This window comes from Diceros bicornis, chromosome 7 (assembly GCF_020826845.1).
Source record: "Diceros bicornis minor isolate mBicDic1 chromosome 7, mDicBic1.mat.cur, whole genome shotgun sequence".
NCBI classification, from domain to species: Eukaryota; Metazoa; Chordata; class Mammalia; order Perissodactyla; family Rhinocerotidae; genus Diceros; species Diceros bicornis.
Window position 1 is genome coordinate 55,885,092 of NC_080746.1, and position 21,824 is coordinate 55,906,915.

The following is a 21,824-nucleotide window of genomic DNA, read 5'->3' on the forward strand; positions in this document are numbered from 1 at the left end:
GACTTTAACCCTGACTCTCCGGTTCCAGGGAATGGACGTGGCTTGTCTGAGAAATGGGGGCGCCAGCATGCCCAGCATGCCACAGAGACTGCTCACTGAGTCCCCTCCCCTCACCACGGCCTCCTGTTCTTGTGTCCTCCTGAGCGAGCCCCTGTCACCTTCATTGAGCCCATCTCATCTCTGGGCCTCCGTCCTCTCACTGAGTCTTTATCCTCTTCACTGGCCTGCAACCGCCTGACTGAATCTGCACCCCTCCACGGAACCCGTCCCCTCTCCGAGCCCCCATTTCTTCATGACGCCCCTGTCCCCCTCTGCATATCTTTATTTAACAGATATTTAACAGGCATTTAGTATATGGCAGGCAGATCAAGATGCTGAGAATACAGCAATGAACCATTTAGATAGAAATTTCTGTTCTTAAGGAGCTTACTCTACTGGGTGACATAAGGGATGCAGGAAGTGTAGACATAGTCCCTTTCTTACCGTCCTGCTGGGCACCAACACACAGACCCACGGGAAGCGCTGCCACGGAGTGGTTCAGCCTCTGATGTTGTGGGGGTTCAGAGCAGGAGAGGATCAGAGTGGGTGGATCCAGGCGGGTTTCCCGGAAGAGGAGGTATTTAGCTGGGCCTTGAAGAAGGAAGCAAATGAGGGCAGAAGTGGGAAGAGGGTGTAATAGGTGAGGGGCGCAGTGCAAGCGAAGCTTCAGATAAGACTAGATAGGCCATCAAGCATGACAGTGAGGAAGTGGGGTGGCTGGGGACAGAATGGGGAGGATGGAGTGGTGCCAGATGGTGACAAGGCCCCTCTGGCAGCCTCTGCAGTTTAGACTGGATTCTAAGGCCATGGGGAGCCATGGCAGTTTCTTGAGCAGGAGAGATGTGAGAGTTGCACGGAAAGGGGATGGAGGCAAGTGACTCTGGTCATCTTCCGCTCTGCCCATCTCCATTAGGAATTCTGTGCGCCTGGTCATCAGGAAGGTTCAGTATGCCCCAGAGAGGCCTGGCCCCCAACCCACAGCGGAGACCACCAGGCAGTTCCTCATGTCGGACAAGCCCTTGCACCTCGAGGCCTCCCTGGATAAGGAGGTAAGAGGCTCAGACTTGGTGGGGGGTGGAAGCTGCTCTACAGAGCTGGGACCTCTGACCCCAGCTCTCTCATGGCCCCTGGGACCCCTCGGGTAGGAGCTTCTGCCCCTGGCCCAAGGACCAACCGGCTTGGCAGAGGGGGTGCGAACCCCCTGCTCTAACCCTGCCAGACCTGAGCTCTAAGACAGCAAACCCTGCTGCAGGAAGGCACGGGGGCTTTCTGCCACCACCCCCATCTTCAGGCTGGCCCCTCCTCGAAGTGTGGGCACCTGTCTCCCTCTCCGGGGCAGCTGAAGGCAAGTGCTTGGAGCGAGACGCAAGTTGAGGCCCCTCAGTGAGGATTCAGAGTTGGGTCCCTCAGTGAGGGGGGCAGCCCTTCCCCACCTTCCTCCTGCTTCCAGACCCTCCTGTGTCTAAATTTCTAGGCAGCCAGAGCCGGCAGGGACTTGATACCTCACCTAGTCTAACCCCTCCGTTGTGCAGATGGGGAAACTAAGACTTAGATAACCTGTTCAAGGTCACACTGCCCTCATCCTCGCTATTGTGGTTATTGTTATTGTTATCACTATTTCTGGTGGCCAAGCTAGGACTAGAGCCCAGGAATATCACCTTCTAATTCAGTTATCTCTCAAGGTCCCACAAAGGAACTAAAGTCTAACATGCCCGGTGGCTGAGCATGGGTGGGAAGTGGCTGATGAACTTGGGGCCGGTGTCAGAGGGGCCGAGGTCTGGGGAGCCCAGGAGATGCGGGTGGAGCCTCTTCTCCCTCCCCCTTACCTGGATCTTTGAGACCCTCTGATCCAACCCTTGTCCCTTCTTATGCCCCCCAGATCTATTACCACGGAGAACCCATTAGTGTCAACGTCCACGTCACCAACAACACCAACAAGACAGTGAAGAAGATCAAGATCTCGGGTATCCCGGGCAGAGGGCCAGCCCAGGGGCGGGCAAGAGGCAGTCCTCCCAAGGGCTGGGGTAGCTGGAGGCTCTCCTCTGTCCACAGCCTTGTGAATAACTACTGCTCTAAGCTGAAGGGTAAGGCTTTTGAGGCTGGTAACACAGGCTGCTTATCGGCCAGGTAATAAGTTTACTGTTTAAGCCGCCTCTTCTCTTAGGTCCCCTGGGTTCTGGACAGAGCTGTCCTTGAGGGGAAGATTTTTGGTTATGAAAGGGAATGGGTGTGTTTGGGACTGCCCTTTGGGTGGAGGATGGGGACTGATTCCTGCAGAAGCCCCTGAAGACTCTGGCCATTGCCTGGGGCTGAACATCCCCAACTCAGGGGAACCTGGGATGCCTGGGAGCTGCACCCTGGCTCACATCACCTTGGTTCCCTCTTCCTCCCCAGTGCGCCAGTATGCGGACATCTGCCTTTTCAACACAGCCCAGTACAAGTGCCCCGTGGCCATGGAGGAGGCTGAGTAAGTGAGCACAAGCCCGGCCTTGGATGCGTGGGATTGGGTGGGGAAAAGAGAAGCCCTGGGTCAGGCCCGGATGGCTCTTCTCCACCTGGCAGTGGGCTGAGCCTCAGAATTCCTTGCCACTCAGAGTAGCTGATCCTCAACAGTGTTTTAGAAGCCATCCACTTGATTTAGCTACAAGGAAATGCATGCTATGGTCAGGGAAAAGACCCACTAAAACTAGAATGACAAAATAAGAGCTAATGAATCTAAGGGGACTAGGGTCACAGAGAGAAAAGAATAATTACATTGTATCAGAAGCCTAGATTGAAGGGAGATACTTTGCTCTGAGCTTCCTGGCAGTCCAAGGCAAAGAGGGAAAGACACCAGATACGCAGCTTTTCTTGTCTGATAAAGGAATAATCCAGTTCATTGGGTAGAAGAGGTGTGTGTGGGAGGGTAGATAATAATTATATATAAAAAAAAGTCTGGGTTTGAGAAGAGCTACTATGGTTTAGCATGGAACTTTGTCCCAAACTTGTCAGCAGCTAAGGCAAGAGGAACAATCAAGTGAAACATCTCTTCTCACCTAGAGGAAGTAGATGCTCCCACTGGAAAACACACCTGTTTTTTCTCCCGGCCCTGCAAATAATTTTCGGGGGGCAATTGCACTTCATGTAATTTTTCATATATGTGTGTATTAATTTACATATAATAGCAATCGGTATTTTTGCAACTTAGCATTTTTTAAATGTTACCATGTGGTCTTTGAGATCGTTTTTAATGCCTAAAGGTAAACAGGCTATGACTGGATCAAACATTTCCCTATTGTTGGATGTCCACTCTTGGTTTAAAAAAAATCAAAGCCACGAGGCATAGATTCCTGTTGAGGGGTGGGGGGTACAATGAAGTGCCTCTAGAGCCAGGGTAACATATCGTCCCCAAAGAGTGGAAAATCCAGAGTCCTCCGATGGCCCCGCATGTAACAGACATCAGCCTGGATGGGGGAGGTGTTCACACTCAGGGTCCTGCTTAGTCCTCACGAAGGCCTGGGTGCCTGCACCCAGCATGTAGAGGAGGAAGTGGAGCCAGAGAGGTGGCATTTGCTCGGTCTCACAGAGCCAGCAAGTGGCAGAGCTGGGGCTCGAACCAAGGCCGGCTGACTCCAAGTGTCGGCTGGGCTGCGTGCCGGCTCTCTCACTGTTGCTCAGGGGCCTGGAGAACAAGAGCAAGTAAAAACAGAGCAGTCAGAACACTGGACACTCGAAGGACAGATCTGAGCTCAAGCGAGTAGGGTTTTCATCGTGGAACCCAGGTGGTGGCGTATGGGTGTTCACCGCACAATTCTTTCAACTTTTCTAGATGTTTAAAATTTTTTTGTAATAAAATATTAGAAAACTAAAGTCCATGCTCTCTCCACTAAAACATCCGCATCAAGCAGCAGTACATTGAATTTTTCAAAACTTGCAGCTACTTACAAACCATGAATGAAGTTGTTGGATCATCCCAGAGTCACTGGTGTTTGCGTGTGGCGCAGACATGTGCCTCTGTTGGGTGGCAGTGTCTTTCTGCCGGAGCTGGGCCTGGCCCTGTGGCCCCTGCCGGGGAGGGAGGCTTGGAGCAGGGCCAGGCTCGATGTCCTGGCTGGGCTAGGGGTGAGGGCTGGGGTTGGCTCTGGGGGAGGGGGTTGCGTCTCCACACCTGCCTTCCTTCTTCCCAGCGACACAGTGGCGCCCAGCTCGACGTTCTGCAAGGTCTACACGCTGACCCCCTTTCTGGCCAACAACAGAGAGAAGCGGGGCCTTGCCCTGGATGGGAAGCTCAAGCATGAAGACACGAACCTGGCCTCCAGCACCCTGTGAGGACCTGCCCCTGGATGCCCCCCCTCCCCAAAGGGGCCACACCCACCATGGTCCCAGCAGGCCCAGCCCAGGCTCGGGCCACCCTCTCCCCAGGCATTGTCCAGGGCCCATCCTCAGGAGCTTGACCTGCCAGGGAAGCTGTCCCACTGCCCCAACCCTATCCAGGGGTGACCCAGAGAACAAGATGGACCCCTAGACCCAGCTCCCTTGGTCAGTGCTGGGCTCTGCTGGCTTGCCTAGGGGAGGGCAACCTGGAGGGACTTCCTGCAGGAGGCAGCAGCTCCTGACCTAGTGTCTTCAGTCAGATGGGGGTGTCCCTGGGGCAGAGCAAGGCTGGGAGGAAGGGAGTGTCTCCTGGAAGGATCCTAGCAGGAGAGGATGAATCAGGAGGGCCTGGGGAGTCTGGAGAGATGAGGGAAGTGAGCTGGGCTGGACCAGATCTGGGGGTGCCCCTCAAAGGCAGGGATTCCAGGGCCGTGTGGTCACTCCTCCCTCTGGTCATCACTGACCCTCTGAGGCCACCCTGCTCTAGCGGAGCCCAGGGGGTGTGGGAAACCCATCTTACCCTACCCGCGAAGTCTGGCCCTTCAATGAGGCGTTGGCCTCCTCTGCAGCACCCCTGCCTCCACTCTCCACACGGGCCGTGTGCTCCAGCCCAAACGGTCTCTCACCAGCCCCTGCACAGGCTGCCTGCTCACTTCAGGGCGTCTGACCTCTTCTTCCACGCTGGCTCAAGTCCTCCCTGCCTTCAAAGCCCACTTGAGGCTCCACCTCCTCCAGGGTCCTCCCTGATACCCTTTCCTCTCCTCCGCCAACTCCTCGCTGAACTCCCAGCCCAGCCCCTTGTAACCCACGGGCTGCTGAGCAGGGAGAGAAGCAGAATCCATCCACTGAGAGCAGGAAGGGGCTGCCGCTCCCTGCACCACTGGGACACAGGCCCTGGGGGAAAGGGGCCGATGGGGCGCACAGCCAGATATGGAATGCCACTCCCAAGGCCCGCTCCCTGAGGGCAGAGCTCACCTTTCTCACATGCTGGGCTCTGCTTGCACATGGTGGTTGAGTGGCCCAGGAGAGGGATGGATGGCTGCTGCCCCCCACTGCGCCCCACTCCCGCCATGTCTCGTCCACCCATGAACCGGCTTCCCTATGTCGCCGTGCAGGTTGAGGGAAGGAGCCAACAGGGAGATCCTGGGCATCATTGTTTCCTACAAAGTGAAAGTGAAGCTGGTGGTGTCGCGGGGTGGGTAAGTACTCTAGCCCAGCCCAAGACCCTTGAGTACAGAGGGTCATGTCCCTGACGACCCGCAGCCCCACACCCCCACAGCTCCACAGCCCGCTGCTCCATTCTGCCTGGTTGCCAGATCTTCTAACTGCATCCGCCTTGAGGGTGAGCTGGGCTTGAGGACTTCCTGTTCCTTCTCTTCCTCTGCCCCTTTTCCCCTCCCCCTCAGAGGCCTTCAGCCCCTCCCTTGCCCCCCATCTTTCTCTCCTCCTCCTCCTCTTCCCTATCCCGTGTCTGGGGGCCTGAGGGGGACGTGTCTGTGCTGTGGGCTCTCCAGGGGGTGCTGTGCCCCTCCTCATGTCTCGGGGCACAGCACTCACCCCAACTCATGCCCGGGCTGATCTGCTGGGGAAATGGCTACAGGGGCTCAGAGTGCCGGAGCTGGGTCGGGTATATTCCAACTCCCCCATTTTACAGATGGGGAAACAGGTCCAAAAAGTTCCCCAAACATTTCCTGAAGTCTCCTTCCTTAATTTCAGGTCATGGGCTCGGTGCTGGGGTCCCGGCAGCGGACCAGACATAGGGCCTGCCTGGTGCAGAGTCTGCTGGAGGCTCAGAAAGAACTCTCACTTTTCCCCATATATTGGGTCTACATCTTGTTATAAACCTAGAATTAGGATTTCTAATTTGTCAGAGGATTTTTTTTTTTCTAATTCTTAAATTTCTATGAAAAGGTTGAAAAGCTAAATAGCATTAGACAGAGTCCCCTTTATTATTAGAATAATGCCTCGTGCAGGTGGCAGTGTGTAGGCCTGAGCACATAGTATAGGATCCCAGGGCTGTGACTCCTGCAGGACCCACAGTCTGCCTTCAGGTCCTTCTCTGAGGGATCCTCGGTGAATCCGAAGTGCCTCCTTCTGCCGTGAGAGAGTCCCGGCCTCCCCCGGCAGGCGGCACAGGGCCTAGTCTCCTTCACAGATGAGGATCCTGGGGCTCAGTACTGCTTGGCGGGGGGTTTGCTGAGCAGGACCTGGATCTCAGTTCCCCCAGCAGGGGCAGGGCTAATGCTATGTCTGTGTGTCCCCCAGTGAGAGGTTACAGCCGTGCAGGGGGCGGTGGGAGTGTGTCTCAGGGTCTTCTCCACCCCAGCGGGCAGTAGAGGTGGTGAATGAACGTGCTTTCTGTTTTCTTCCTCTCTGAACTCTCCTGACCACTTCTCCCGCCTCCTCTGACCCACCCAGCCTGTTGGGAGATCTTGCGTCCAGGTAAAGTCCCTCCCTTTGACCTGATCAACCCATCTTCCTGGAGGGCCCGGAGACTATTGGTCTGACCGTCCAGAACCACAGGGCGCCGGGTTGGAAGGATTCTTAGTGGTCACTTTCGATTGCCAGACTCAGGCATGTGCTCAGACTAGAACCCTCTCCAGAGGGACAGAGGAGATGTAGTTTCTCCTTTAAAAACCTCGCCCTGCTCTTCTATCCCACACAAGTGACAAGGACCTTTGTGGACAGCAAAGCCCGGCTTCATTGATCAGGGAGTGGCCCCCAGTTAGTCAGAATTACAGGATATTTTAGAGAAACGCAGGCTTCATGGCTTTCAAACTTCTACATTAATGAGAATTAACTGCGGGCCGAGTGTTGCTAAGGAGAGGTCCTGAGGAGATATGCTTTTGTAGACAAGATTCCTTGGACAAGAAGAAGCTTGTAGACAAGAAGCCAGCTGGATCCATGTACATTCCAAAAATGCATGTGCCCCAAATGCAGTGGTTTTGCCTGCTCCTGTCACAAGATGGCAGTATTGTTCATCCCAAGAAATCTTAGTCCATTTGGAGAAGTGAAATCAATTCAGTTCAGTTCAGTTCAATATAATTCAGTAAAGATTTCCTGAACCCGGGCTTTTGCTCAGCCTTGTGCTGGGTGCCTAGGTCCCAGAGAGGAATCAGACACGCCCCCTGCCCTTGATGGCTGATGGCTTGGTAGAAGGTTAAGGTCCTGATTCTTCCATCCATGTCTTGTATGGCTTTAATGAAAGTTGGCAAACTCCATCTTCCACTAGCTTCCATTCTGATAGCTCACTCTTCCAAATGAACCTGGAGAAGCAATCCTCTTTGGAAGCAAAAATAAAGCCAAATTGTTTCAACAGCCTTAGAAACCCCCACATTCCTATCGAGGGGAAGTAATGATTCTGGCAGGCACAGCTTCACAGTTTAACCCTGTCTTTTTCTTACATCATCTCCCAGAAGTGGTTCTAGAAGGTGGGTATTGTTGTCTCCATTTTCCAGATGGGCTCAGTGAGACTTGAAGATGTAAAGTATCCCCTAGGGAGTGGTGGGGCTGGTGGAACAGACCTTTCTGGTTGCACAGCTTGTGTCCTTGACTGCTCTGTTCCCTTGTCCCTTCCCCCCCAGCTGGGCCCTGGGCAGCAAGATCAATAAGATAAGGCTGTTTCTGGAGTCGTTCACAGTTGACAGGGCCTCCTAGGATGACACCACCCCAAGCTGAGAGGAGGAGCTTTCAGGGCTCCTTTTGTCAGAGTAGAGAGCCAAGGGTGGCTGGGAATCACCATCTCAGTGCTGAGCTGTTATGACACAGTGGTTAAGGGTGTGAATTATGGAGTCAGAATCCTGTCTTTCACTTCCCAATAATAGCTGTGTGGCCTTGGGCAAGATACTTCTTCTCCTTCTGCCTCAGTTCCCCAGTCTGTACATTGGGTGTAATAATAGGGTGTTGTAAAGATTAAGAGTTACTCTAGAATAGTCCTTGGCACAGAGTCAACATCATGTAAGCGTCTGTTCTTGTTATTATTCTGTCCGTCAGGGCCAAGGGGAGAGCAGGCCCAGGCAGAAGCACTGGCTGGTGGCAGCACCTCCCCCGTTCTTCCCCGCCATCCCCACCCTTGGTCCCCACATGGCCTCGAGGCTCCATGCACAATGTAGACGGTCCTGCGGACTAGGTCCCATCCAACTTGAATTTGATTAAACTGACCTCTGCCGTGTGTCTTCCAGATGGCAGGGGGCTAGGGCCACCTGAGCACTTTTACAGGAGCCTCCTGGAGATGTTGGGAAATGGGATGGAGTGAGAGTGAGGGGAGTTCCAACCAGGAAGTTGGGATGGGCAGTGTCAGAGAGGGCTGGGCTGGCTGCGGTGTTTTGAGGTTGCCAGGGTCCCGGGGCACCTCTGGCGCCACCAGTGACCAAGGTGCGCACTGTCCTGGGCAATTTTTTTCCCATCCCTATGCCTCCTCCCAGCTCGTGGGAATCCAGGGATCCTTCTCAGGAAAGAGGAGGTTTCCTTTTCTTTTTGGAACCAGGAGAAGAGGTCTCCTCCTTCAACTCCCAGAGATACTGAGGCTCAGAGAATGGCAGACCTGGGGCTTGAAGCCTGATTTCCTACCCCTCAGCCCAGAGCTACCTCCTCAGACCATGAAACCCTCCCAGTCCTCAGACTGACAGGGCATTGAGTCTCACAGCCTGAGATTCACTCGCGGCTCACTGGGTCTGGGTCTCTGTTTCAGCGATGTGGCCGTGGAACTGCCCTTCACCCTAATGCATCCCAAGCCCAAAGAGGAGCCCCCACATCGGGAAGGTGAGCAGGATCTGTGGGTCACTGGGGAGGGGGTTTCCAGACAGCTGACCCAGCTGCCATGTTTCCCTGTCACACCACCTCCCTCTGGGTCAGCCTTTAGCACGGGGTCACCCCTCTCCCCCAGCTCCGCAGGATCTTTTGTGATTTGCATCCACCTCCCCTGGGAGACAGAGGGTCTGGCTCTGTTCTCCATGGGGTGGGGAGGCTGGGAGTGGACATGGGGGCACTGGCCATGTTTGGAGCCCCCTTGTCTTGCATCCAGGTGTGGGAGAAGGGGCTGCATGGATAAGACAGCCCCTGGACACACCATCCCCATCATTTTTCCAAGATTTTCCTTAAATCTACGTTTCATTTGGAAGAGGCAACATCATAGTATGTACCACAAAAAAAGAAAACGTTCCCTCAATTAAACTATGTAATGCCATTGATTGTAAAACATAACCCAAGTTCAGAGATGAGAAAATGTGAAAAATGTCTTAGAGTTAGTGAAAGTCATGCAGGCAAGAAATGAATCGAAGTCATGTTGGCGACATGCCAGAAGGAGCAGGGCCCAGAGGTGTATCTGTCCTCCTGGGGCTGTGCTGGGTCTCCGGGGTCCTTCCTGGACTCTCCTCCCTGCCTTTAGGATGATTTGGGGTGTTTCCAGACCAGGGACCAGCCCTCTTTCCCCACTCCCCGTCTTCCTTTGCCCTCCCCATCTTAGCCTAGATGTCCCGGGGTGGGGACCTGTACCCACCTGCCCCCACACCTGCCCACTCTCCACTAACCCATGGACGCCTGCCTGCCCTGTGTTTAGTTCCAGAGAACGAGGCGCCAGTAGATACCAATCTCATAGAACTTGACACAAAGTAAGCCAAACCCTGCCTGCAGACGTCTGGGGGGCGGGCCTCGGGCGGTGGGCGGGGCGACGGGTCATTTGCATATATGCCTATTAACCCTGAGGAGCAGCTGGTCTAACCCCGTCTGCTGAGAGCCGCCTCTGCTCGCCTCTTCAGCAACCCGCTTGCCTGCATGTGACTTGAAGGACCCTCCGTGCCTGTTCCTCTTCCTCCTGCCTTGGTGGGGTCTGTCTTCCTCCCTCGTCCTTGCACGTCCGTCCGTCAGTCCGTTCGTCCATCCACAGCGCCTGCTCGGCTCACACAGGGCTGGTTCGTGGCCCTGGGCTGGGGCTCTCCTGCCCCGCCTGCGCCCAGCGGTGGAATCAGGCTGTGGGGTGGGGAAGGTTCTGGTGATCTTGTTGCTTCTGACTCCTGAGGACTGATGTGGATCTCCCTGTGGTCAAAGGCCATCGTGTCACCGGACAGTGGCCAGGGGGGGAGGACCTGGGCCCACATCATGAACCACCTCCAGGGCCAAGCAGCTTTCTCACTCCAGCTCCAAATCCACCCTTCCCTTGTCACCTGGGAGATATTTGGGATTGGGGTCTTAAGTCACCCCATGAGGACCCCCCATGCGGCTGGCTGAATTCTGTGGGGCAGGGGACTCGGTGGGCCTGAGTGGATATGTTTTATGAAGGGAACTCACTTTTCTTAGAAGCAGTCTTTAGTCTCGAAACCCCACTCAGGCACCCTCTTCCCCACCCACCCTTCCTCTGTTCCTCTATTTAGATATGCAGTCCCCCCCCCACCCCCCATCAAAGATCCCTCAGGGTGGAATGTGAGCTGCCACTTCCTCAGAGAAAAAGCCTTCAAGGTTTTCTCTTCCAGTAAGCCAAGCCCACTCCTTCCTGTGCAGAAACAGAAGTGCTTCCTGAGGGTTGTTCTTTGGGTGGGTAGGGGGGTGGGGTTACTTGGGCTTGCTCTTGTGGGATTCAGAATGTGCTGTGAAACTGCTGGTGGCCTGGCCTCTCACAGTGGGAATGTGTTCTTCCTCTGGCCCCAGCCCAGCCACACTGCCCCCCATATGATTTGCCCCCTCCAACCCTTCAAGAACTGGCTCACTTTCTAGCCCTTAGGCATGGAAGTGAAACTTGTGCCTCCCTCTCGTATTTCCACAACTGGCTGGAGTCCAGATGTGACCAGTCTCACTATCACTGGTGGGCATTTCTGCCCAAGGCCAGCCCCAGAGGCCAGCCTTTGACCGCTCTGGACAAGCCTCCTTTCCCTGCCCTGCAAACACGGCCCGTTTTCCTTATTTCTCCCACCAGCGATGACGACATTGTGTTTGAGGACTTTGCCCGCCAGAGACTGAAGGGCATGAAGGACGACAAGGAGGAGGAGGAGGATGGTACCGGCTCTCCACAGCTCAACGATAGATAGATGGGGCCGGCCTCGCGCGGGCAGCCCCAGGTCCACTCTCACGCACTAGGATACTTACTTATCTTCTTCCTGTGCCCATCCCACTCCCCTTTGTTCTTCCCCTTTCTACCAGGGGCCCCAGCGGTCTTCCAGGTTACCGTGGGGAGCCTCTGGCCTCAGGCCCACATCACCATGCCAACAGGGCCACATGCATCCCTTTCACCCCCTCACTGCAGTCACTTCTCCATCCCCCCTCTTTTCCTTCTGACCTCCAGAAAGGCCACCACGGCTCTGGCCTTGGAACCTGACTTGGGATGGGGAGGATGGGGCACGAGGGCTTGGGGGGGGGGGAGGGGATGAGGGCTCAAGACACGTGAGAGGGTGTCCACAGTCCCAGGTGGTTAACACAGTTCTGGCAGCTAAATAAGACGACCACATTGAAGGCCACCCTCTTCTGGCTGGGAGGGGCAGACCTGTGGATAGATTCTCAATGCCTTTTTGCAGTTCGGACCCACCAAACACCTCCCTTTCCACCCCCGTCCCTGCCCCGTGTCCCTCTGTGTCTGACAGTGACACTGGTTTGTAGACCCCAGGAGTGGAGAAAAGCAACTGCACTGACTTTCTTACCAGCAGTTACCTAGTCTAAAGCAAGCAGTGGGAACGAGCCCAAGTCTGTTTCAGTAACTTCAGGATGTAACATCCTAGCTACCTTGTATCCTATGTGTGTGTCCTATTTATCAATACGCACAGAGAGAGAGAGAGAGAAGGGAGGGGTCTTCAGAACGCACGGACCCCCAGCAGAGTGAGCTGAAGCTCCTGAGGAGGTTTCCTGAGGGTGGCTCTGAGAGATGGGGGCAGGGGCAGGACGATGAGAATCTGTCCTGTTCCCTCTCTTTGTAGACTTGAGAGCAGTCAGTGATTCTGCAGGAAGCAAGGCTGGAGATCCAGAGGGGGCCAGGGCCACTGGTATCCTCCGGCATCTCCTTGCAGTTCTGGGCCCGCAGGCTGAGAGCGCCTGAGGCCACTGTGCGCACAGTCAAGGGGGTCCTTCTCAGAAGGTGGTAGGGTCCCTCGAGATGCCCTCACCCAAAAGGAAGGGGACTGCAGGGTAGCAAGGAACCCTTTGTTTCCTGGGGGAGGTGATGACCCTCCAGTAGTTCCCAGTGTCATGGGTATTCAGGACCCATTGGCTGGTATTGGTGTGATCGGGACCTGGGACGTTTCCAGGGCAACAGGGCGGGCAGATGATGAGGTAGAAAGTCTTACAAGGTGTCTGTTCTTGTCTGGCCTTTTGATGCTCACTTACTGTGTGACCTTGGGCAAGTTCTTTTCCCTCTCTGGGTCTCAGTTCTTCGCCTAGAAAAGGGGTGAAAAACCAAGGGGTTTGACCAAATGATCACAAAGGGCCGTCCCATCTCTGGCCTCTAAGAATTTGTGAACATTAGAGCTTCTGGTCTGGTGAGCGAAGCCAGAGCTGCTGACTGTTCTGTCTGCCTCCAGAGGGGATTCACTGGACCCCACAGGTGGCAGGGCCATAGAGAGCTCCTAGCCCACCACACATGCCCCCCTCCTCTTGCCACCCAGGCCTGGGAAGGGCCCTTCTTGGGCCCCTGGGGAGTTGCCTGTGGCCAGCGCTAGCAGGACTTTCGGCCCTAGGGCCCGAGTGTTACAGATGGACAGAGCTTATATTTGCTGAGGCTTGGTCGGGGGTGTTGTGATAGGGCCTCCAGTACCTTGCAGGCCCCTGTGGATGCAGACTCCCTGACGTTTACTTTCTACCCAAGCAAATATGGGGATCTCTCTTCAATGCCTGCTCCCTTCTATGTCTATCCCACACTCACCTGAAAAGAGTGACAACAAATGTTATACAAATTTGATCTCAACCCTTTTCAGCCCAGCCCCTCCAGGGGTGGACTGTGAAACCATTTCCCATGGTGATATTACCCACTGCTCAGGCCTGGCACTGCACCCAGCCTTCCCTTCTGAATCTCATGAAGACTCAGCCCAGGTCAGAACCAAGTCAGCTCAGGGCAGCCACACTCCCCGGGCCAGTCGTGGAGTCATAGCTGCAGGTGCCCCAGGCATCCAGCCCCTATGAAAGCTTGCCAGGCAGTTTGCGCCTCCTTTGGGCAGCTATAGAGTTGATGAGATGCTGAAACAACACATGGCAAGTATATGTTCTCCAGTGTTGTCCTCTGGAACCTTTGGGGCTGGTACAAGACCCTTTAGGATTTGGGGTGATCACTCCCTTAGAAACCTCTTCCCCCATCCCTAACCTGTGCACACAAAAGATTTGTGGGATTGGTTTCCTGAGCTTCCTCCATCTCACTCACCCTTTTGGGTTTATCCCTGTGTTTCCCTGAAATTTCTCCAGTTGCAGGAAGCATCATAGCCCCCTCCAGCCTTTCACTCTTTGGACACAGGAGTACAGAGGGGCAGTGGTCAAGTTCATTTGAATTCAGCTTCTCTGCTCAGTGCCAAGCACTGGAGACACAGAGATGGGTCAGTGCCAGCCCCCGTCCTCAGGAAGCTCATGGTCAGGGGAAAGTATGGGGAGAGTAATGGAGCCATTGCCTTCAGGCTACATGGCTGCTGGTAGTCTGTATAGTACCTTGACGTAAATTGGAAATGGTGCCCCTTCCGGGTGGATTCAGCCCACATTAGAATGTGCAGCTTTGTGAGTGGCCCTCAGGCTGGAGGTTAGCCCCACCTGCCCCTGGGCCGGGCGCCCTCCTGCACAGCCGTGCACTACAGCCCAGTGGTGGGACCCTTGGGCTGGAGTGTTTTCTTCAGCCTCTTCCTGAGAGCAAAGTGCAGATCATCTTTCCAAGCTTCTGGTCGGCTCCAGACCCCACTCCTCCTGCAGCGCGCAAACATGACTGAGTCCTTCTCTGCAGGGCCCCTCTCCATCCAGACTCAGCCCTGGAGTCTCATTCTGGAGTCAAGTGAGGCCTTGAAGTGAAACTGGGGGTGGGGGAGCCCCGCTGGGCCCCAGGCACCAGCCCACAGTGTGGGCTCTTTCTTGCACACATTTGGAGCCTGTGCTGACTACACAGCTCCACCCAGGGACTTTCCAGTGGGCCGTGGGGGTGGCATGTAGGTAGCAGTCTGGGCAGGAAGGAAGAGCGTGGCCCTGGTGAAAACCCCCAGGCAGAGGGCCAGCTGGACTTCCTCAGCTTTCCAACCTCCAGAAGAGTTCAGTCCCTGCGAGGATAGGGACTGGTTTATTTGGCTGGACTCCACGGGCCTCCTCAGTCTTAAAGCCCAGACATGTGAGAGTGGGATCCCTTGGGGTGTTGCTTCAGCTGGGGAGTTGCTGACAAGCTGCTTCCCACATGGTGCAGTGAAGAGCGTGCTGGCCTGGAACTGCACAGCGCCTCTCAGTCCTGGCTGTCACCAACCGGCGGAGTAGCCTTGAGCAAGTCACTCAACCTCTTGGGTTTGATTTCCCTAACTGTAAAATGGGACGGTAATCTCTTTCCCACCTGACTCAAGGAATTGTGAGGCCCAGATGAGATGAAAGGCAGTGGAGATGAAGGTTAGCTCTGTAAGTTGCAAATGGCTGCACAGGCCATGGCGCTGCCACTGCAGGGGAGTCACCCAGGGTCACACAAGAAGTTGGCTGTGGCCAAGCCCTCCTCCCACCCGTCTTCATCTCTTGCCCCTTCTCATGTAGGCGGATGTCAGCCAGAATCAGATGCAGCCAGTTTGGCTTTGGTGGCCCAGCCTAGAGGGAAATCCAGATACATTCAGGAATGCTGTGCCCACAGAGAGTGGTCCCAGCAACCAGGACAGAGAGACAAGACATGGATATTGCCAGTGATTGGGATGGGGGCATCTTGGACCCTCCCAGGCCTGGTGTCACCCACATCTCCCATCTCTCAGACCCCACAGAGGCCAGGAAGCCTTGGCTCTGATCTCAGGTTAGGAAGAGCCACCAGCCCCCAGGCCCCGGAAGGACTGGAGCACTCCTCCATTGAAGAACCCCAAAGGTGAGGTGGAAGAGAAATTGCCTACCCCTTCCCTTCCCAGTCGAAGGTCCCCTCCAGGATCTACTGGAGCCTCCAATGCTTCTGGGTGACACTGGGAGGGATTCGGGCCAGGGAGAACCCAGGCCTCCTCCCCTGAGAGCTGAGCCCCAGCTGACCTGTTGCCCAGTGGATTCGGCAGCCCGCAAAGGCAGTGTCTCTCCTGCCAAGCACTGGGGACTGGACGTTCTCCACCCATCCCAGAGGGCAGCAGTAGGCCCCAATCTTGAACTCTTATAGGGTCTCATGGACATAGGCCTATAGCTGTTCTGATGTTTTTCTTTTTAAAGTGAACAAGGACCAAAACAAACTGCCCCCACCCTTGTTCATAAGCCTGCATTGGGCCTGGCATTTTGCCATCCAGGGCCAGGCAGCTGCATCACTTTGTCCTCCCTCCAGGATTGAAATGGCCTACCTGTGGGGCAGGATCCCCACCTCTGCCACTCCCCTGCAGGGTCACTGCACAGGGGCTTCAAAGAGAGGCCTGTTGAAGGGGGAGCATCCTCCCCCATCACTGTCACCCCACTCCTCACCCCAAAAGGGAAGTCAAAGCACAGGTCCCCAGGACCCATGATCTGAAGACACTCTGACACAGTGGTTTTCAAACCAAGTGCTCTGGAACCCCTGGGGTTCCACAGAGCTTTGTCAGGAGCTGCTAAGGTGGGAAGGTGGGGGTGGAGGCAAAGGCTACGTCTCCAGTCCCACCCCTACTCCCACTTCCACCAGAACAACTCTGCTTTTATCTGTCTTGCCTGTTGAGGTTTCTCCTTCAAACTTTCTTTTGAAGAAAAACTTCAAACTACCATCCTGAGGTTTGATCTTAGACCAGCAAGCACAGGTTCTATTCTTGCTTTTCATGTTGGAATGGCTCCAGCATCCCAATACAAAGTATCTTTGTATTGGAACCTGGGTCACAGTCCCAGGCCCAAGCATTTGCTTATTCACCTGCGCGTACACACACGTGTACCCATTTGATGGCTTTGTGGCCCGCTCACCCTGAAGCTCTGGCCTGGCTTTGATTTGGGCAGGGGCCTGGTGCTCAGTGAGGATGGGTCTTGACCCTGATACTGGCCCATGCAGCGTGGGGGACGTGAAGCAAGGAACCAGTCCCAGCCCCACCCCAGGACTCGTGTCTGTACCCCAATGTGACACCCCGCATCCCTGGCCCAGGCCCACAGGAGAAGAGATGGAGCAGTGTGAGGGGAGAAAGAGAAACTAGAGTCAGGAGCTTCTATACATACAGCCACGTGGATGGAAGTCCGGGGTTTCATAAAAGAAACACTGTGGGAGGACCTTATGACAAAAGTGCCTCCTGTGAGGGCAGGATCTCTCCAGAGACCTTTTAGGCAGTGAGTTTCCCTCGAGTGATTCTAGTAGGATTCCACTCCCACATCTGTGGACAACCAAGTATGGGGGCAACAGGAGGATGCCTGAAGAGAGGCTGGTCCCCTACCTGCAGTTCCCCAAATTCTCTCCTTGCTGGCCTGCCCCTCTGCCGAGGCCCCTCACCGGGGATGACTAATGGAGTGGGCACTTTGGGAGACCTGGACTAGCCCTTGGTTCAGAATCTTGCCTGGGCCCCCCACCCAGGCATTCTAGGTGAAACGTGAGGCTCGGGGCACAGCAAGCCATGTGGCATGGGAGAAAGAGTGCCAACTCATGTTCTCCGTTCAGTCTGAGTGTGCCCTTGGGAACCTGACCTCAGTTTCTCCATATGTAATTTGGGGCCAGTGCCAGGCTCTGCCAACATCACAGGGATTACTGCAAAGGCGGGGGGGTTAGAGGAGGGGTGGGGAGCCTCACACACTTGGGGCACAGTCCTGGCCTGCACTGCAGATCATGAGTCCTCGGGGGAATGAGTGTAGGATGCGCTGTCTTCCTGGGGCATCTGCTCAGTGTTAAGGTCTAGCCACACTATGAGGGGCCTGCCTCTTCCTACCTAACGGGAGCCAGCGCTCAGCAGGGCACAGTGACTGTGTGGATACCAGGCGTGAGCAGTGACAGGTGGCTGGGACAGGTGTCCAGGTCTGTAGCCCTTGTGTTAAGTGATTATTTTGTGACACCCTCATGCCTGGGCCATCTGCCAGGTGTATCTGTTGTACCTGTGGCATTCCTTATTGTGTCAGATAAGTTATTACAGTTTATTCAACTCTAACAGGACAAATGAACAAAAGAACCATACATAGGAGACCATTAAAGGTCTTTTGTGACAGACGCCTCTGCTTTTATTTCTGTCTCATAAGCTCATGGCAGGACATAGACCAGCAAATGCTGTCCCTGCTGCCTGGGACTGGCGGACGGCTCCGTGGCTGGCTCAGGGGTTTTCTTCCCTTGTCTGTGGCTCTAACTCCAATCTGGTCCCTGCACCCCTTTCTGGAGACTGCCAAGTCTCCCCACTCTGCTATTTACCTTATGGCCTCAGGGAAGTTGCCAAACCTCTGATCCCTCTCAGACACCACTGGATCCCGTGACCCCTGGTCTGCTCCTGGGGTGAAGCCTTCCCATGTTTCCTTTGGCACTACAGACCACTTCAGCTGGAGTCCTGCCTCAGCCCTGGTTCTTATTCAGTTCTCATCTCCTGCTCTGCTGGGTCCCCTGAAGTCACTTCAGTTTTCTATGACTGACTGACTTACTGTTCCAAAAGAACACACAGGAGGAGTGGGGATATAGGTGAGGAAGATGCAAAGTTCTCAATGATAATGTACTATGTTAAGACAAAAGGAAGATACCAATGAATGTAAGAGGACTTCCCTAGAAAATTGATTATATATGAAAAACATTTTTTTTTTTTTACAACCCTGTAAAGTAATGTGCAACTTAGATAAAAGCATTGCCCTCCTGGTTGGCCAGAAGGTGGTCTGTTTCCCCTGATGCTCTCTTCCAGCAGAGAAGGGTGGTGGGAAGACATTGACATTTGAATCAAGAGACTTGAACTAGAGCTTTCATTCTGCCCTCCCATGTGGACTGTATCCATTTGAGTCCAGATAAACAGAGCCTATGCCAGTATTTCAGAAGCAGGAATTCAACAGAAGAAACTGGTTATAAAAATGTTGCAAGAGTTGAAAGGGCAAATGGGATGTGAGGCAACCCAGAGATCAGGTACAAGAGGAAACCACTACCACTGGTAGGGTGGGAGGACAGGGAGAGGAGGTGGCGTTACGGAGGAGGAACCAGGGCAGCCCAGCAGGGACATTGAGGGAGAGGGTATCTGAGGAATCCAGACCACAGAAGAAACACAGCTGTGCTGGGGACGCTGCCAGAGCAGAGAGAGTGGGAGAAATACTCTGGTTTCTCCTCTCCTCCCACCCTCCAATTTCATGCCCGTGCCTCCTGTTGGCAGAATCTAATTAAAAGCTGATTTTCACGGAATCTTGGGAAATGTAGTTGGCAATGGTCAGTGCCCTGTGATACAGAGAAAGAGGTTAGGGGATTATATCTGAGACCAAATAGGCAAATCACCAACTTTCCCTTAATCTTCTCATCCAAAAAATAGAAATAATCACATTGGCCTGGATACTACAATTTAGGAGTGCCCTGGCATCTAAACAGGGCTCTAAACATGGGGGAGGCATTTGTTGTTGCCTCTTAAGCTCTGGGCTTTTCTCCTGCTGTCACTGCCTTCGTCGTGCTTTGGGACTTCATTTCTCTTAGCTTTTTTAAACTCCAGAAAACTAAAATAAACTGGACAGGAGTTTCAAATTCTGGCCAAGACAGAGTAAGTCCACTTCAGCCTATCTCTCCTACTGATTACATAAAAACTCTGGACAAAAATACAAAACATAACTACCTAATGACTCTGAAAATTAAACAAAAGCAGATGGTACAGGGGAGTCAAAATTTGGAGAAGTAATCTGCATGGGGTGAATTTCCCCTTTTTTCCCTCTTTTCTCTTGTGGATTTGTGCTGAGATTAGAACTATCACCAACAATCCAGAGTCTACACAATATAACATTCACAATGTCCAGGATACAATCTGAAATTATGCAACATACAAAGAAGTAGGGGGAAAAAAAAAAAGACCAATTCTCAAGGGAAAATACAATCAACATATGCTGACTCTACGATGACTTAGATATTGGAATTATTAGAAAAGATTTTGAAGTAGCTCTTATAACTTGAAATGGATGGAAAAATAGTTGTTTTCAGCAGAGATATAGAAACTAGAAAATGAGCCAAATGGAAATTGTAGAACTGAAAAATACAATATCTGAAATAAAAAATTTACTAGTTAAGCTCAATAGCAGAATGGAGGTGACAGACAATTGAAGATAGATCAATAGAAATTATTCAATCTGAAAAGCAGAGGAAAAAAGATTGAAAAACTTAACAGAGCCTCAGGGACCTGTGGAATAATATCACAGGGTTTAAGATTCATGTCATTGGACTCCCAGAAGAGAGGAGAAAGAGACTGGTGCAGAAAAAAAGATTTGTATGAAAGGCATAAATTGACAGATTCAAGAAGCTGAGCAAACCCCAAACATGTTAAACTCAAAGAAAACCACACATAGACACATATAACCCAACTGCTGAAAACCAAAAATAAATTTTAAAGTCTTGAAAGCAGCTAGAGAAAATGACATATCTTTGTATATTCTTCCATGCAAAGAATGATGATTTCATGCTGCTTTCTCAACAGAAAATATGGAGGCCAGAAAAGAGTGGAACAACATCTTTAAAGTGCTAAAAGAAAAGAATTGTCAACCCAGAATTCTGTGTCCAGTGAAAATATACTTTAAGAATGGTACAAAGTAAAGAGATTCTCAGATAAAGGGAAATTAATAGAATTTGCCACCAGTAGACCTGCTCAAAAAAAAAAAAAAAAGCTAAAAGAAGTTATTTAGGTTGAAGGGAAATGATGCCAGAGATAAACCTACATCTTCAGGAATTAAGAGAAAGAGAAATGGTAATTATTTGGGTAAATATAAAAGGGTACGTTGGTCTTCTTAAGTTCTTTAAAATATGTGTGACTGTTGAAAGAAAAAATTATAAATTGTCTAGTAGGGTTATCAGTGTATATAGATGAAATACATATGACAACTATAATGTAAATATTGGGGTAGTGGGGGGAGATAAAGGAGCCTATTTGTAAGGATTCTGTATTACACTTGAAGTGATACAATATTAACCCTAAGTATACTGTGAAAGGTTATGTATGTATATTGTGATTCTTAGAGCAACAACTAAAATAGATCCAAAAATATAGAGAAATTAAAATAGCATACTAAAAAGTATTCAAATATTCCAAAAGAAGGCAGGAAAGTTAGAACAAAAGAGTAAAAAACAGAAGGGACAAACAAAAAAATAAAAGTGGTAGACCTAAATCCAACCATATCAGTAAATATATTAAATGTAAATGGCCTAAACCTAACAATTAAAAGACAGAGATTGTCAGACCAGATTAAAGAAACAAGATCCAACTATATGCTGTCTACAAGAAACCCACTTTAAATATAAAGACAAAGATGAATTAGAAGTAAAAGGATGGAAAAGGTAACCATGCAAATGATAATGAAAAGAGAGCTGAAGTGGTTATATTAATATCAGACAAAGTAGACTTCAGAACAAGGAATGTTACCAGGGATAAAGAGGGACATAATATAAAAAATAAAAATGTTAGGGGCCGGCCTGGTGGCACAAGCAGTTAAGTGTGCGTGCTCCGTTGCAGTGGCCTGGGGTTTGCCGGTTCGGATCCCAGGTGCGCACCGACGCACTGCTTGGTAAGCCATGCTGTGGCGGCGTCCCATATAAAGTAGAGGAAGATGGGCATGGATGTTAGCTCAGGGCCAGTCTTCCTAAGCAAAAAATGAGGAGGATTGGCAGATGTTAGCAGAGGGCTGATCTCCTCACCAAAAAAAAAAAAAAGTTAACTTACCAAGAAGACATAAGAATCCTAAATGTATATATATCTAATAATGGTGTTCCCAAATACATGAAGCAAAACCTGATAGAACTAAAAGAAGAAACATACAAATCCACAACACTCCTCTCTCAGTGATCAACAGAGCAAGAAGACAGAACATTAGTAAGGATATAGAAGACCTGAACAACACTATCAATTAACTTGACCTAGTTAACATTAATAGAACATTTTACTTCAAAACAATAAAATATGCATTCTTTTCAAGTGCACATGGAACATTCACCAAGAAAGACCATTTTCTGGGCCTAAAAGAAAACCTCAATAAATTTAAAAGAATTTAAATTGTAAAAAATGTTTTCTGACCATAACAGAATTAAACTAGAAATTAATAACAGAAAAGTACCTTGAAAATTCACAAATACTTGGAACTTAAGCAACACATTTCTAAATGGGGCAAAGACAAAATCACAAAGAAAATTAGAAAATATTGTGAATTAATGAAAATGAAAACACAAATAACTAAATTTATGGGATGCAACTAAATTA

General features: G+C 51.8%; 1 protein-coding gene across 3 annotated transcripts in view; it reads left to right on the forward strand.

Moving 5' to 3' along the window:
• ARRB1 (arrestin beta 1) overlaps positions 1 to 19,656 on the forward strand; it is an 80,741-nt gene extending 61,085 nt beyond the window's left edge. For 2 of the 3 annotated variants that reach the window (XM_058545596.1, XM_058545597.1), the window contains exons 8-16: positions 953 to 1,088; positions 1,919 to 2,003; positions 2,434 to 2,506; positions 4,206 to 4,343; positions 5,508 to 5,591; positions 6,811 to 6,834; positions 9,083 to 9,153; positions 9,950 to 10,001; positions 11,300 to 19,656. In XM_058545596.1, coding sequence (XP_058401579.1) covers positions 953 to 1,088; positions 1,919 to 2,003; positions 2,434 to 2,506; positions 4,206 to 4,343; positions 5,508 to 5,591; positions 6,811 to 6,834; positions 9,083 to 9,153; positions 9,950 to 10,001; positions 11,300 to 11,411 — 775 coding nt within the window. In that variant the 3' untranslated portion in view covers positions 11,412 to 19,656. The remainder of the gene's footprint in view (positions 1 to 952; positions 1,089 to 1,918; positions 2,004 to 2,433; positions 2,507 to 4,205; positions 4,344 to 5,507; positions 5,592 to 6,810; positions 6,835 to 9,082; positions 9,154 to 9,949; positions 10,002 to 11,299) is intronic. The other variant, XM_058545595.1, reaches the window with a different exon arrangement.
• Positions 19,657 to 21,824: the final 2,168 nt, after the last annotated feature.